Source organism: Mus pahari, unplaced genomic scaffold (assembly GCF_900095145.1).
Source record: "Mus pahari unplaced genomic scaffold, PAHARI_EIJ_v1.1 scaffold_5090_1, whole genome shotgun sequence".
NCBI classification, from domain to species: Eukaryota; Metazoa; Chordata; class Mammalia; order Rodentia; family Muridae; genus Mus; species Mus pahari.
This window is the reverse complement of record NW_018392270.1, coordinates 23,527-41,077: the sequence shown is the minus strand read 5'-3', so window position 1 is coordinate 41,077 and position 17,551 is coordinate 23,527. Positions and strand designations below refer to the sequence as shown.

The 17,551-nt window shown below is 35.4% G+C and overlaps 1 protein-coding gene and 1 non-coding gene across 6 annotated transcripts; one reads left to right on the top strand and one right to left on the bottom strand.

Moving 5' to 3' along the window:
• Window positions 1-2,281: 2,281 nt before the first annotated feature.
• On the top strand, window positions 2,282-2,386 carry LOC115063315. The gene has a single exon (XR_003843170.1). It is a non-coding gene; the product is annotated as a U6 spliceosomal RNA (small nuclear RNA).
• A 903-nt stretch (window positions 2,387-3,289) lies between these two features.
• On the bottom strand, window positions 3,290-16,828 carry LOC110314909 (killer cell lectin-like receptor 5). 5 transcript variants are annotated; one of them, XM_021189100.1, is made up of 9 exons: window positions 16,696-16,828; window positions 15,516-15,665; window positions 13,698-13,834; window positions 12,144-12,233; window positions 10,881-11,099; window positions 8,702-8,841; window positions 5,663-5,766; window positions 3,566-3,721; window positions 3,290-3,488 (listed from the first exon to the last, which is right to left on the bottom strand). In XM_021189100.1, the coding sequence occupies exons 3-8, from the start codon at window positions 13,807-13,809 to the stop codon at window positions 3,574-3,576; spliced, it is 813 nt and encodes a 270-aa protein (XP_021044759.1). In that variant the 5' UTR covers window positions 13,810-13,834; window positions 15,516-15,665; window positions 16,696-16,828; the 3' UTR covers window positions 3,290-3,488; window positions 3,566-3,573. The 5 variants fall into 5 exon arrangements, with proteins under 5 accessions (XP_021044759.1, XP_021044762.1, XP_021044758.1 ...); XM_021189103.1 differs by lacking the exon at window positions 16,696-16,828 and having other exon boundaries at window positions 3,290-3,467; window positions 15,510-15,577; XM_021189099.1 differs by lacking the exon at window positions 16,696-16,828 and having other exon boundaries at window positions 13,698-13,832; window positions 15,516-15,563.
• Between the last annotated feature and the right edge of the window lie 723 nt (window positions 16,829-17,551).

Genomic DNA, 17,551 nt, shown 5'->3' with positions numbered 1-17,551 from the left:
TTCTGTGACTCTAGAGAACCCTGACTAATACTATCACCAACCATATCCCCCAGATTTCTCAAGGATTAAACCACAAATCAAAAAATACACATGCAGGGACATGTGGATCCACCTACATATGTAGCAGAGGATGGCCTTATCTGGAATCGATGGGAGGGGAAGCCCTTTATCCTGTGATGCCCTAGTATAGAGGATTGCTCTGGTGGTGAGGCAGGAATGGGCATATGGGTGGGGGAGCACCCTTATAGGGTGCACAAGGAGGGAAAATGGGGGATGGGATAGGGGACCTGCCAAGGGGAAACTGGCAAGAGGATAATGTTTGAAAAGTAAATGGAATATCAAATAAAAATAAAAATTAATATAAAAACATAATAATTCATTAAAAAGAAACCTGACCTGGCACCTCTAATTACAGCACACACATCCACTACCACTAAAGCCATATATGGCAGTCCAGCTTAGGGAAGGGGATCCAAGGTAAGCAACAGAACAGCTACAACCTCCTCTCTGATTCTTGAGGGACCCATATGAAAATCAAGCTATACATATGTTAAAAATGTGTAGCAGTCATAAGTGCAGCCCTTGCATGCTCTTTTGTTGTTGTTTTAGTTTCTGTGTGCACCCATACATCCAGGTCAGTTGTTTCTGTAGGTCTTCCTGTGGTGTCCTTGACTTTTCAGGCTCCCTCAATCCTATCTCCACTGTTCCACAAGACTCCCTGAGCCTTGCCTAATATTTGACAGTAGGAACTCTACATCTGTTTCAATCAGATGTAAGAATGGATGAAGACTCTCAGGAAACAGTTATGCTAGGTCCCAGTCAGAACACATAGGCGAGTATCATTAATCTTGTCATGGTTTGAGCCTGTTCCAAGAAATGGATATCAAGTTGAGCAGTCATTGGTTGGCCATTCCTACCATTGCTGCTCCATATTAATTCAAGTGAATCTTATAGGCTAGACAAAATTTGACTCAAGGTATTGTGGGTAGGTTGTTGTGCATTTCCCTCCAGTGGAAGTCCCACTTGGCTATAGTAGGTGCCCACTTCAGTCTCCATATCTCCAGCTGCCAGAAGTTTCAACAATGGTATCTCATAAATACTAGGAACTTCTGCAATCCCAGGTCCCAGGCTATTCCCAGAGATGCCCTTCTATTGGTTTCCTTTCTCTCTCAGCCCCTTTCTGTACTCTCAACACCACCACAAAGGATCCCAGTCCCATCCACCTCTTCACACACTCTCACACCTAGTTCACTCAATTCATCCATCTATAATGCATATTTTATTTCCCCTTCTGAGTGAGATATAAGCTTCTTGATTTGAGTCCTCCTTGTGACTTAGATTCTTTGAATTTGTGGATTCTGACATGGTTATCCTGTACTTTATAGCTAACATAAAGTGAGTACATATTATTGTGTCTTTCTGGGTCAGTCTTATATCACTTGGGATAATATCTTATAGTTCCATCCATTTTCCTGCAACTTTCCTGATGTTTTCATTTTGAATGGCTGCATTGTATTCCATTGTTTAGATATACCACATTTTCTTTATCCATTCTTCAGGTGAAGGGCATTTAATTTGTTTCTCATGTGTTGCTATTACAAATAAAGCCTCTATAAAAATAGTTGGGGGGCAGGTTTCCTTGTCATACAGTGGAGCATATTTTAGGTAATCCTACATATTTTTATTTGATATACTGACAATATGTATTTCTTTCCTGTCCCTTTCATTATTTCATCCTGCCCCCTTTTGTTCCCTCCACCTCTACTCTTCCTCCCAAGTCCCTCCCTACTTCTATCGCCTGTGATTATTTTGTTCCCCCTTCTATGTAGAATTGAAGCATGTACATTTTGGCCTTCCTTCTTCAGCTCCATATGGTTTGTGTGTTGTATCTTGGGTATTATGAGCTTTGGGGCTAATATACATTTATCAGTGAGTAGGGACAATGTGTATTCTTTTGTGTATGGCTTACCTCATTCAGGATGATATTTTCTAGCTCCATTCATTTGCCTGTAAATTTCATGCAATCATTGATAGCTGTGTAATACTCCATTGTGTAAACGTACCACATTTTCTGTATCCATTTATCTGTTCAGGGACATCTGGGATTTTCCCAGTTTCTGTCTAGTATAAATAAGTCTGCTATAACCATGGTGAAGCATGTATCCTTGTTATATGTTGGAGCATGTTTTAGGTACATGCCTAGTAGTGGTATAGCTGGTTCTTCAGGTAGATATATTTCCATTAAGCTGAGGAACTTCAAGATTGATTTCCAAAGTTGTTTTAACAATTTGGGTATCACAAATATAAAATTAGAATGATACAGAAAAGATTAGCATGGTCCCTGTGCAAGGTGGGTCTAATTTTTTATTTCATTGTTCCACTTGTGAAGTTGATTTACAAAATATCAAGGTTAAAAACATACCAAAACCATTTAATCTCATCACTCAGAAGGCAGAAGCAACTGAATCTGAGTTCCTATCCGTTCTATGGAGAGAGTTCTAGAACAGCTAGGGTAGCACATAGAAAAGCTGTCTCAGAAAACAAACAAACAAACAAAAAACAAAAACAGCCCAAACAAACAAAAAAACAACACACCAGAAAACATATTAAAAAATTCAGGACAAAGGGACGTTAAAAATGACACCATCACTGAATGCACCTGAACCTGAACATGAAGGAAACTCTTAGAGTGGCAGTATCTAGTGTGTGGATATGTACACAGGTTCCAGATAAAACCAAGTTACTGTATCTATACTAACTGTCCTGAGTTTGATCATTTGGGTAGAGTTGTATAATATAAAGTATTGTCCATGGAATAAAATGAGGAATGTGTGCCTCAATTTTGTTTGGTTTGTTTGGTTCTATGACATAGGCTCTTGCTATATTCATTTTTCAACAATCATGTTTTAGCCTACTAATTGCCAGAATCACAGTGTAAGCTACTACATTTAAGGAACTTCAAGTATTACTACCTTTTCTATAAGGCTGAAAATTATAGATGAATTAAAGTGGATAGATAGGACAACTGATGACTTGGGTAAAAGATATTTCACATATCCATGAATTACCCTTGCAACTGGTCACCAAATTTGATATTATATTTTATGGATAAAGAAAACAATTATAACATTGAGAAAAACCTCTAAATTAATGAAAAAAACAAAACAAAACAAATAGTAACCAACTAACTTGAGATACCAAAGCCTACTACATTTCTTCTCTTAATTGTGCTTTCTACTAAGACAATTTGTCCTATCAATAATGGAAACTAGGGCTGTTTATTGGCGAGTTTATTTAGTTCTATGGGAGTTTGAACGAGCAGAAAAAGTACAATTCTCAAGGCTGTGGGCAAAAGGGTTTCCATTCATCAGAGCAGATATGTGCTGTCTCCAACTGGAAGGAAGCTGGCCTTTGTTCTGTCAAGTTAGATTCCAAACAACATTCCCATTGCTCTTGCAGCTTTGTTTCTCTTCACAGAAGACTATGTTCTGTAATCAAATACTAGTTTGTTGGAGTCTTGACTAATTACAAGAAACAAATAAGGATCAACATATTTCTTTTTTACCGTTCACTCTACTTGGAACATAAATCAGGGAATCTATCCAGTCTCTTCCCACAAATACAGTAGTAGAAGTGTGTACAGTTTGTATCTTCTAGTCTTGCTTTAGATAAAAATACACATCCTCCAGGCTTAAAGTTCATTTTCCTTATTTTCACATCACTAAAGAACAAAGACAAGAGTAGGCAACTGGTAAATTTTGAGTATTCACTGAAATAAATCATGATTTTACAAATTCTATTGACCAAAGTATACAGAATATAGAACTGTTTATCTTAAGTTCATCACAAAAATATTTCTTCTATAAGTTCATTAAAAAGAAATCGTCTATTCATCACAGCAAAACTCTACATCACATTTCAAACTCACAAATTTTTGATTAGTGGGTAAATCTGATTTTTAATATTTCCAAAGAATCATTTTACCCAATCTTGCTTTCACATTTATATTTCATCAATAAGAATGCTAGGACAATAGTAAACAGATGTGTTTGGCACACACAACAAGGTCTTCTATGTTTGAGTTTTAAGGAGAAAGGGCATATTTGAAATATAGTCACAGACAAGGGTTTATAACTAATGTTTTGGGATTGTTTGCCTTTCAAAGACACATAGTAATGTACTGAATTCCTTGTCTGCAACAGAACTCTGATTTCTGCAGGATGGTATATTAGAGGCCAAAACTATACTTCTGTTTAAAAAAAATCAGCTAAATAAAAAAAGTAAATTAGAACATAGACAAATTGCCACAAAAAAGGAGCACTGTGCATTCTGGGACACATAGGCTACATAGCAAAACTAGAAGTAAAAAGGTAATTATTTAATAATTAATAATTAAGATCCTCTTGTATAAATCAACAGAAATGAGATTTCTCCTCAGGTTTAGGTGTTAGGAGGAGTTGGACAAACTTCAGATGGTCAGGGAAGCACTGTTGCTAGTTTATCCCCTAATAGAGGAAGCTGACTAAAAAATGCACTCAAAGCAGATCCTCAAGAATGAACCCAGTGAGGCATTGTGGGACACAATTCATCATCTCAGTTGTGAGGGGATGAAGGTAGAGGGATCACAGTTCAAGGTTAACCTTCAATATATAGGAAGTTTGAGGCTAGCCTGGGTTAATGAGTCTCTGTCACATGAGAGAAAGAGAATGAAATCCACTGAAACCACATGGAAACTAGACTTCCACAGGAGGAGTCTTTAGCAGAATAAAACATTTTTGAGTTTTGGATTTAGGATGAGGAGAAATAGATTATTCAAATTTAATAAATTTAGGAATGGTGAAAAGATTAACAAATCAGATAAAAATGAAAAAAATATGATTTCGATTCTGAGGGTTCAAGGACAAAGGAGGATTGTGAACTGGAAAATAGGGAACAGGAGAGAATAAAGGATCTGTAAACTAAAACTAAGGATGTATATAGGCTTTAAGGAAAACCACTATTTAGTAAGCTTATAGTTGAACAAGAAAAAACAGACTCCATATTTCGTTGATGGTTTAGGGTCTTGCGTGTGTATATGCATATGTGTGTGTGTGTGTGTGTGTGTGTATGTTCATATTGTTTGATGTATATGTCATACTAAACAAAAAGTAATATTATTATTAAAGTTAATCAGTAAACAGATTTCTAACAGATTATAGATAAAGTATAAACTTGAGATTCACAGAACTCATCTTTAAATGAAATGTAAGCATACATACATATGTATATATAAACATGTTCTTATATTTATAAATAACTGACAATAATATAAGGTAACAACAGTAAAAAATGTTAAATGAATATCTGTTATACTCAGACTCATTGTATCTGTCATGAGCAGTCCCTCACTTTACACCATCTTAAGTTGTTGACATTCTAGTGCTCTTGCCATATTAGAACACACAATCCTCATAAGTATGTAATGCTAAGACGCTTTTGGTCAGCTCCTAGAATATACATCATTCTTTTGTAATGCTTGATCGAAAACTGCCTTATATATCTTATCCTTACTCATGAGCACCATAGAAAATAAGGAAAACTATGAGAAATGGAGAAAAACCTTTGCAGACAACCCTCTCAATCCCCAAGGCAGGGTTACAGTCTGAAGTATTCAGAAACTCACAGTTGAGATGAGCCATTGTCAATCCATGCCCATTCATTTTTTTTCTTATCATATGACAATCCAATCCAGTAACTGTCTGGAATAACCTGGTGTTGAAGGAATTTCTGTAAAGGAAGCAACATAGCTTATGATGAAATTTCTGTCTTTTGGATGAAAGAAAACACAGGAATAGTTCCCAGCACCCCTATGTCACACTCTGTTGTCCTCTCCTCCCATCACTCAGTCCCACCATATTCATTTTCTAAATTGACTTCCTAGTTATATCAAATTGATGTCAGTTCAGTAAGATATTTAAAATAAAAACGTCACTTGTCCAAAGTTCATGATTAGATTTGTGAGTCTGTTTCTTATACCAAGTCTCAGAATTTAAACAAGGTTACCTTTGAACTCACAATATTCCTACTTAAGGCTGGAATTTTTTAGATTTATCATTTTTGACTGATGTATCCATTCCTTCTATTGCATCTACTATGCCTGAGATAAGCAGAGAATTCTCAACAGAGAAATCGCTAATGGTGAAGAAGCACATTAGTAAATGTTCAAAGCTCTTTGCCACTAGGGAAATTCCAATCAAAACAAAACTGAAATCATGTTTTACCCCAATAGGAATGGCTAAGTTTAAAAAGTCAAGTGATAGCACATGCTGACAAGGATATGGAGAAAGGGGACCACTACTACACTGCTGGTGGGGAAGATCACATGTACAACCAATATAGAAATCAATGTGGTGGTTTCTCAGGATACTGGCAATAGTTCTACCCCTAGAACCAGTCATACCACTCCAGGGCATATACTCAAAATGTGTTCCACCATGCCACAGAGAATCATTGTCACATATGTTTATAGAAGTTTTATTCATAATACCTAGAAATTGGAAACATCTTAGATTTCCCTTTACTGAAGAATGGATAATGAAAATGTGCTACATTTATGCAATGTAGTACTTTTCAGCTATGAAAAGAAAAAGCATCATTAATTTTGCAGGCAAATCGATGGAACTTTAGAATATCACTCTAAACGAGCCAACTAAATCCCAAATGACATCCATGGTATATCTTACTTATCAATTGATATTATCCATAAAATTCAGATGTCCATGATACCCTCCACAGACCCCAGTGGCTGGATAAAAGAAGGGCACAAGCAACAATGCTTGAGTCCCACTTGGAAGCAGGAATGGAGCAATTATAGAAGGTAGATGGAGGGAGAGAACTGAGTGAAAAATTAGATCAATAGATGAGTCAGGGTTCAGAATCTGTTGTGCCTGATGGACATGAGAATGAATGGAAATCTGCAACTGATGGTGGGTTGGTTTTGAACATCTCCCAGAAGAGTTGGATACCAGTGATAGGGAAAGTACACAACAATCATTAGGGGTATCCTTAGCTTATTTGTATGTAACCTGGGGAGGCTGCTTCCTGATGCCAATAAAGAATCCTGGAGGAGTGACAGGGACACCAACATAACCACAAGACTTTGTCCTTAAACTTATCCTGTCTACAAGAAACACAGGGATTGGGGTTGGAGCAAAGTCTAAGGGAATAACCAACCAATAACCAATTTGACTTGAGTCAAATTCCCTGGAGAATCATTAATCGCTGACCCAACAAATGATACACAGTTATGCTTGCAAACGGGAATCTAGCATAGATGTCCTCTGTGAGGCTTGGTCCACAGTCTGAATCATACATACACAAACACCATAACTAAACAGTGGATGGAGCTTGAGGACTTTTCTGGATGAAGAGGTAAAAGGATTGTGGGTTCTGAAGGGGATAAGTACTCCATAGTAAGACCAAGAGAATCAATTAACCAAGGGTTCTCAGAGTTGGAACCACAAAACAAAGAACATACATGAGGTTGGATCTCAGCCTCTCTGCATATGTGCAGCTTGGCCTTCAGGTGTAAGTTCTGAACAGGCTTTCTATCTGAAAGGCTGTTGCCTGTACATGGCTTATGTTCTTATAACTGGACTGCATTGTCTAGCCTCAGTGGGAGCACATTCACCTTACCACATGGAAAAGTACTGTGCCAGGATGTGGGGCTACCTAGGGGGCCCCCATCCAATCAGAATAGAAGGCTGGTTAGGGGTGGATTATCGAAGGGATGACCAGGAGAGGGCCAGTGAGCAGGATGTAAAATGAAAAAAATATTACTACTTGCAATTCTCCTACTACTATTATTAAGTCTGCTAATAATCATAATAATCATAATACTAATAATAAATTTTAAAAATTGGTTATATTTACTGTGTCAAACGGAAAATTACACTATTATTTGACATTTAATATCCTTTTAGAATGTTATTTAAATATCTATTAAATTGATATATATATATACATTATACCATGTTATAAATAATGAAGTTTTCAAGGTGATCCTGCAATTATTTCTCTAGAAAAATAATCTACATATTTGAAAAGATTTTTATAAGCAATAATTTAAAGAGGAAATCACAGAATCTTGGAAACTGTTTTCTTTAAAATAGTCATTTCTAAAGATAGATATCTTTTTTACAGGACATTAAAATAGTATGCAGTAAATATTGTGGACAGTTTCAGTGGAAATCACTATGGAGCTAGCTGGTCAACCATTTAATTCCACATATCTCATATCATCTTAATTTGGAGACAAGACCAGAGCATAGCTACTTTCCCTGTTGTCATCTGATTACTCATCACAGCCAGCCTCACTTCCAGGTTCCAAAGAGCAAACCCTAGAATGATTGGGTTTTCTTGGCACTCTATAGAGATAAATGACTGTCAGTAAAAGGATATTCTATACCAAAGGATTGCAGTTCATCTGGGAAAGACATGATTTCTGAAGGATTCTCTTTTACACTCCTGAGAAAGGGAGGAGACTGAAAGACACAAGTGTCTTTGTAGTAATGAACTCCTCTTAACAGACTTGTGTCCCACAGTTTCATTCACATTACAGTAAAATAATATGCAAGTGAAAAAACCCTGGATTCAGTACCTCATTATTCAGGGTTAGAGACAGAGTCTAAGAAAATAAGGGGCAAGTAAGCCTCTACAGTACCAGTTCATCTTCATCATCTATCTTCAGAAAGGGTAAGCTGTAATGCTGGCAGTTCTGTTTACATCCATTCCATGTATTTTTGTTCTTGATGACATAATAACATTTAATACCATAGCAGAACCAGTATTTAACACCTCTGCCTACAACAAAGAAGGTAAATGGTTAAACTTATTATTTTCTGGTATTGTGTTATAAGCAGAATATATTTATTAAGTCTGTGTTTTAAAAGAGAGGTAAAATTTCATAGTTCTCAGAAAGTAAAATTCTTAGTGCCCAAACACCCCTGAACACCCATGATCTATGCAACACTGTTAAGACCAGTACAGATCTAGAAATATTTCCTGTGTCAATCATGGATGAATCATTAGAGAAAATGAAGCACACACATACACACACACACACACACACACACACACACACACATACACACACAATACTATTTATCCTTTAAAGCAAAATAAATCAGCTTGTCTGGATGATATATGCATTTGACATGAGAACTCCAAAGAGAAAGACAGGAAGATCACTAACAGTTTGAGGTCTTCCAAGGCTAAACAATGACTTTCATGTCAGTCTTCTCTACATTGCGTTTTCCAAGTCATCTGGGCTATAGAATGACATCATGTCTCACAACAAAACCCAAAGCAAGATGCTGATCTATGTGACAAACATCGCTGAACATGAGGATGGCTTGCAATGTGAAACACACTGGGCATAGGACCACACAATATGATACCATGCAGATCAGGTTTTTTTAAAAAGCCAGTTCTATGTGCAGAATCTTGTGTGATACCAGGGGCCAGAGGCAGTCAATGAGCACTCGCTATACAGAGACAGTTAAACTGCTGACAGAATTCTAGATCTGCAGTAATGCATTGTGCCCACACTTGTCCACATACTTCTATGCAATTAGCATTGTGCAAACTTCTGTGTTAAATTATTTTACCTTAAGAGAAATGAGACAAACAAGAGAGGTTTTGGTGTTGAAAGGTCTGTTGTTCCAGTTATGTTGATTCCTTCATTGTTGTGCCCACATGCACAAATGTTTAAAATTGAATACATTAAAATGTATGCAGTTTGTTTTGCAAGGTCCTCTCAATATGAATGTTTTGTTTAGAGAAATCCAGGAAATTCCCATGCTCTATTAAGTAAGTTTATTTACAACCTTCAATTTTCTGTGAAGTATCAATGTGTAGCTCCGACTGGCCTTGAAATTTCTGGGATATCCTTATATTACTGAATGTTATTATAATCCTCTTCCCTCAACCTCATAATCATAAGGATTACATCATTGTGCTATCCTATACAGGTAATTAAGTTATTTTAAAGTAATGGCACAAAGGTTTTCATGCATCTGGAATACTTCAAAGATTTTTTTTGGAGATTTTTCTTTTCCTGTCAGAAATTTTATTATGTAACAGTTTTAAATATATTAATCCTGACCTAATGAGAATCATCACATCCTACTATCACAGAGTGGTGAGATTATATACAAGAGCTCTTTGTTACAAATCTTGAAAAAAAGATAGTTAATGATGATTGATAAACTGTGTCAGAACAAATGAACAGTCACACACAGGGCTTGAAAAGTTCCTTGTGACTCTTGATCTTTTCATTTTCCCAGCCTCATTCATTGTGTCACTAACAGAGTTGCAACATTTACACATCATGGTGAAACTCCCTTGTCTTCTCCAAGGATGGTCCCTTTTTACACACAGTCCAGCATTCTCAAAACATGTCAGATAGGAAACACACATACACAATCAAAAATTTCCTCTTATAACTGCATCCATGTAAATGCTCTAAGTCCATTTTGGCATAAAAATTTCATAAATACACTCTTACTAAAACTTCCATATTGTCTCAGCAACAAAGTTGAAGACTCAGATTATCCTGTAGATTGAAACAATAAAAATTCTCAAGGGTACTGATTTGTAATTCCCTCCCTAAGGGGAAGTAGGAGTGCCAGACAGAACTTGGCTTCTAGAAACTATAAGATGCTCCTAATCCAAATATGGATTTCTGTGTTTTTATGTCTCTACATGAAGTAAGAAAACCCCAAATGATTAACCCAAAGATCACAAGCACCTTAAGCTCCTGGATGTACTTCAAACCTTCCAGAGAAAAAATAACAGATAATAATGCAATTCTGTACTCATTGTATTCCTCTGCTACATACCTGTGTGCTGTGAGGAATCTAAAACTGTCTTGGTTTCTTTGTACCATTTGTCCTGTTGTCTACTGAGGGATTCCAGAAGTTCATTGCCTGAACTACAATCTATATACTTATTTCTCAACATTTCTTCCTTTAAGTCGATGTCACTTGTCATATTCGTGGAGTTATGGTGGTGGTTTGGAGTTTCATGGCATTCACATTTTTTTTCACTCTTCTGAAAAACTAAATTAGTCATAGATATAAAATCAAAATGCTTATAAGAAATACATATTGAAAATTAAGGTAGAGAAAAAGCTTCATGTGGAAAGCCAACACATATCATTAATTTCACTGGTATTTAAAATTAGCAATTCAATTAACTCACTATAGAAACAGATACTTGAATTTTTCTCTAAGTTAAGTTTACTGTAAAATAAATAATAAAGTTGAATATAATTATGGTGGAAGTAACTTCCATTCACTTCAATTTTACAGCACAAATTTACAGATAATTACCTAAGTAAAATATTCAGTGAATACTTAACATACTCTAAAAATGTGAACGAAAAAACAAAACAAAACAAAACAAAACAAAACAAAACAAAAAATACCAACACGTTAAGAAATGGCACAATTCAAGCCAGGCATGGTGGAGCATTCCTTTAATCCCAGCACTTGGGAGGTAGAGGCAGGCAAATTTCTGATTTCAAGGCAAGTCTGGTCTACAAAGTGAGTTCCAGGACTGCCAGGGCTACAGGAAGAAACCCTGTATCAGAAAAAAATGGCACAATTCTTCTTGGAGCATATGGAGTATAATATATCACACACATAGCTATGTTTTAGCACAGCCTGAAAGTGATTCCCTCTGTGAATACAGAGAAATCCAATTAAGTTTCACTTTAATGTCTCTGTACAGATAACCTCAGTATACATTGAAGAAATATAAAAGGAAAGTCATCAATTCTTTGCACAGGTGTTTCTCAAAAAATGTTTACATTAGATTCACAATCACCTGAGCTCAGAAAGTAGACTATCACCCAGTCCTCAGAAGGAACATGACCAAAAATGACAGAACAGGGGAACTCTCAACAGCCCAGAGCCAACAGATTAAGTATGAAAGAGAACAGAACACTCCATTTTGTTGGTAAAAAAATATTTTAACACCAGAGATTTTGACTCATCCCCTGATAATCGACAGAATCATAGACAGTGTGTATAAGTGCACAGTTCCTGTTTAAAGCTATTTTTTAGGCAGAAGGAAAAGTAACATATCTCTCAATTACTCACCCCTTACTGCCAACACTGCAACGGTTACCAGAAGAAGGAAACAGAGGATTCCAAGAGCTCTCACAGTGAGCTGCCAGGGTACTGAACACTCTTAAATTAAATAAAAGAAGAGAAAAGAAAAGAAAAGAAAAGAAAAGAAAAGAAAAGAAAAGAAAAGAAAAGAAAAGAAAAGAAAAGAAAAGAAAACAAGAATATTATCACCAAAAAGGAGCACATTTCAGTACTAATTATAATATTTTGTAGCATAGAAACAAGGGGAAATTTTGCACAAGTTAATGATACAAACAGACTGAAAATATGCTCTCAATATTTTAGATTTCTATCTAAAATGCACCCATTGTAGAAATCCTATGTGTGTGAATTTCCACAAAATTTTGAACTTATTTCAGCATTGGCCTTTTATTGTGAATCCTCCTGACCTAACTTAGAAAGAGCTGGATAACAGGCATGTGCCCTCGCCCAGTTCTACATAAAGAAAAATACATTCCATAGAAGGCACAGAAGGCATAGATACAATCTAAGTACAAGATGCCAAACTGGAACATGCAGTCCACCAAGAAATGTAACTGAGGATGGAGAGGAAGAAAGAGGGATGGATGTTCTTGAGAACTGGTAGGGAACCACAGCTGCTCGGTACCTGTGTACTTCCCAATCCTTGAAAGGTCCTATAAGTCAACTATCTCTTTGTCCCTTTATGTTTCATTTTTCTTGCTATAATAGTAATACTTTGGTTTATGTAAGGCATTTGGAATCTGAAACTCCTGCCTTTTGTTACCACTACATCGAAGAAGAAAAAAAATCTCAGCTTGGAGAACACATGGTACAGTGTAAAACGAGTTTTAAAAAAAGATTAAAAAGTAAGATTTCTGCTTTTCCTTGATAAATGATATTATTCTTTGACATTTTCAGGAACTGTCACTGGGGTTTATTCATTTCCATCCCCACTATCCTGTCATCTCCTCTTTTTTCATCTGAAACTATTTCCAGTAGGAGATTTCTTGTGATATACAACTGTTGTTACCTGTTGCATTAGATGTTGGGGATATTTTAAAAAGCAAAAACTTTGTTGCCTTAGAATTTTGTTTCTCTAGAACATTTGGTGTACTTTTAAACTCTAATTTATCTGTTAGATTTAAAATTTTCAAAATTCTTCTTGACTATTATAAGTAATATAAAAAACCTCCAAATGATTTTTCATTTCTTCTTGATTCTCAAGAAAATTTTTTCTTACATATTTCTTTTATTCTTCTCTACCCATTTGATTTCTTTTTTAGCTGGATAAAACTAAAGTGTGGAAGTGGAGCTATATATTATTATTTCTTTTTTAAAATTTATAACCTTATTGCTTTGTTTTTATAACTTAGAGTTGAACAATTTTGTACATGATTACCATCCAACTAACACTCTTTTCTTTCCTCCCATCCTTGTGCATAACCAAGCCCCGATGACAGGGATCATTATAGTTTTACCTAGAAGCTAAGAATATTTCTAATTTTTAAAAGTTTAAAATGCATTTAAAAAATACATGTGGTATTAGATACTTTAAACACTTACTTCTGTAGCCAGCTTCTCTGGGCCGTTGAGTCTTCTCATGCCGCACTAGTTTCTGCAGCCCTGAAGGCTTATGAATTCTCACAGTTGAGTAAGTGACCTCCGGTTCACTCATCTTGAGAGTACATGAAGTATGTTCTCTGGTAAAGTGTGGATTTGAGTGAATTCTAAAAGAAATGTTAAAATGCTCACCTATAGGAAGATAACTGAATTTCATGATACAGAGGGCAGGAAAAGGGTAGAGTCTGACTAACTCACTTAATAATACAAACACCCTGACATGGACTGATCCCGATTTCCATTACAGGTGAGAACTCATTGTAGATTTCTGTTACAGTAGTTTATATTTCTAATGGTAATAGCAATGATTGCTAAGAAATACAAAAAAACTTAAAAATTTACTAAGTCATTCTACCATTGATACAGCCTATTTGTTCAAAATATTTAGCACATAAAATATTAGGTAAAATTGGTACCACTAAAAATCATTGACATATATTTAAACAATCAGTTCAAATAACAAAGAGTCAAAATTTTAGGAATAAATAAAAATTTTGTTTTAGAATTATTTATACATTTTGATAATACATAAGTATTATTTTTTTTCTGTTTTTTTTTTATTTATACATGAATTTCAGAGTTTCCCAGGCACTACCTTCAAATATGTTTTAACGTTAGTACTGAAGGTGATCCAAGGCACATACATATCTATTGGCTTGAAGCCCCAATCAGCTGAGATGGCCAACCTCCCCCACCCAGTCATGTTTTACACACTCTTCTTGATGGTTGGAATTCGTAAGTGAATTCAACCAGATAAGTTACTAATGAGTAGGATAAACAAGACCCAGAAAAAAATGTGCTATATTTTATCTCATCTGAGATTCCCAGCTCAAAGTTGTCACAAATGTTTTGTAACTTTTAGTAACTGCCACAAACAGAGAAGTCGTAAGGAGCCATTGCCAGGTAGGGTGTGGGAGCAACAGAGAACAGTATAGAGGATACAATGTGAACATTTAAAGTCACGTCATTCCATGTACATGATCATGTCACATATAATATACATGCACATGATGTTGCAAGAGGAGGCTATACAAAAATAAATTTTGCCAATATGCAGTACACCTAGCTAATGCCCATGGATACCATCTGATAGTAGACATTAATGTATTTGTAAATAGTAAATATTTATAACTGACATAATTCCTTACATTAATAACTGAGCTGAGAGCCAGCAGATAAGAAATACAAGTTGCACATGTGAGAGCATTCTTATCTAGTTTTTTAATTTATGAAGTTTTCTGAATTGATTCACAATTTGCTTTGACAAACAAAGAATCCTCTCATTACAGAATTCTTTTTCAGAATTTTTATTTATTATTATTGCTTTTGGGCTGGGTGAGCCAAGGTGAACATGTCCAATTTTACTAAATGAGTCCTCCCACTCCACCTTCATGTGAAGTCCAGGGATCAAACTAGGTAGACTGTAAGCATTTTGTAGCAAGTACATATACACACTGACCCGATTTACCTGGCTCCTATTATGACATCTTTCAGAAGGATAATTCATAAACATTTGATCCAGTTATAGAGTAATGAACTCCATAGATCCCTCTACATTAATTTCTTAGCACACAAGTCACAGTATACTCCTAAAGAAAACAATTAGTGCTGAATAACGATTATCATATGCTGCCAGAGTTAACCTGATCTAACACAACCAAAAGCTCTTCCCCATCAATCCAGCTCTCACATCACACCACCTGAAATTCTCTTGAGTATATCTTATCGTTTGGTAGGAAAAAAAAAGGCAGTTACTTTTACCTGTGTCTCTACTGAAGTGATTCTGGTGGAAGGGAAAGTTGGGTGAAAAGTTGGCGTTTTCTGGTCTATAATCCCCTATGAGTCTCAAAAATGAAAGGCAGAACTAAATTTCCACTGAGTGATACTCAGCCTCATGATTTTTTGCCCCTCCTCTTCATCAAAGCAAAAAGAGGAAATTGCTTATTGCAATCTAAAGCAACATATAGTGTCAGATGAGGCAAAACAAACGTGAATAATTTATATTTGAAGACAGAGAAGATGAACACTCCTGCAGAGAGAGGAAAACATTGTCTTTAGCAAAACATCTAGGAAGAAGAGGGACTGAAGTTCCTAGGCTCCTAATTTTGTCATAGGCTGTTGGAAAGTTACTCTTATGTAACTATTTTTTTTTAGTTACTCCTTTATCTGGAATTATGCTAATTGCAGCTAAGTATATATTAAGAATGCTTTTAAGCACTCACATTTCCACTGGTGAAGTCTTCCTTTATAATTTTGAGGATCTTCAATCGTAGATGATATTTTCTATGAACATTGATGTTATTCTGTATGGAGTATTTTAATGCTGATGTTTTCATGGTGCTGAAAATCAAATCTAAGACAATGAACATGAGCTACAGACCCAGAACTTGGTTTTGTTTTGCTCGGTGTTTTATTTTTTTTATTTTGTTTTTGTTTTGTTTTGCTTTGTTTGTTGTTGTTGTTGTTTGAAATAGCTGACTTACCTTACCATGTAGCATAGGCTGAACTTACACTCACATTCCTCAGCCCTTACTCTCTCTTTTGTGTGTTAGAATTATAGTTGTACACCACAACACCAGTGTACTCCAGGTTAATAATAAAAAGCATTTCATTCATATATATATATATATATATATATATATATATATATATGTATGTATATATATTTCAAGATTTTAAAGCCATATATAATTATCAATTATGTACAGCATAAATTAATTAGCTAATGCACTACTACTGAACCTCCTACTTGTTTTATACTATTTAGTTGTTGTTAATTTAAAAACTATATGAGATATTGTTTAGAACCCACTAAGAAAGACATTTTATGCATGAAGTCATCTGATTCAAGGAGATATACATTTAAAGAACTCTAATATATATAGGATATCAGATGACATATAAATTATTTACATTCTATTGGTTGGCATTAAAATACTACAGTTGATTTTTTTTTTTTTTAGAGAGGAGGTGAGGTGATTTTTCTTCTATGAGTTTTACCCATTGGTTTGTGATGAGAATTGTTGGAAAGAAGCTGTTTCAGCAAAGACAGATTGAAAGTCCAGAAAAGCGAGGACTTTGCAGTGTTGTGGATCTAATGAGTAATTATCTTACCAGATGCTAGGCTGAGCCCTATAAGTAACCTATGTCAGAACTAGCATCCTGTCACCGGTAGATTAAAAATTTCATGAAATCTATGAACCTACCAGACTGCTACCTTCCACCAACATGAAGGCTAAGAATGTCCTCCAATGACCTATAGAAGTTTCTCCCATCTTGCTGCAACCTCCTCTCTGATGTACCCAACAATGTATGTTGAAATTGGCTGAATTTGTGACTTTCTAGTTTCTTTAAAACTCCAAAATTTCATGAAACTGTTTTCATATTGGAACATGGAGCCATGAGCTCTCAAAATGGTTCCAGAATATCTTTTATTCCATATAATGTAAAAGATGATTTTTGCTTCAATAGCCCTTCATTCAAAGCTCTTGTTGTGCACGTCACACGTGAGGCTGAACATGCTGAATACTTCAGACACTTCACTGGAATTGAGGGTGCAGTTCAGTGTAGGGCCATGCTTGGCATATACTAAGCCTTAACCATATATCATACAATAATAATAATAATAATAATAATAATAATAATAATACAAATGGCAATGATAGTAACAAAACAATGATAATAATAATAGAATAAAGAGAGGAGGTAAAAGACTATTTCATTTCAATAGTCTGCTGCCATGATAAAAATGTATGTCTCTCACTAAACTGTACTTTCATTTGATTGTAGTTTTTCCA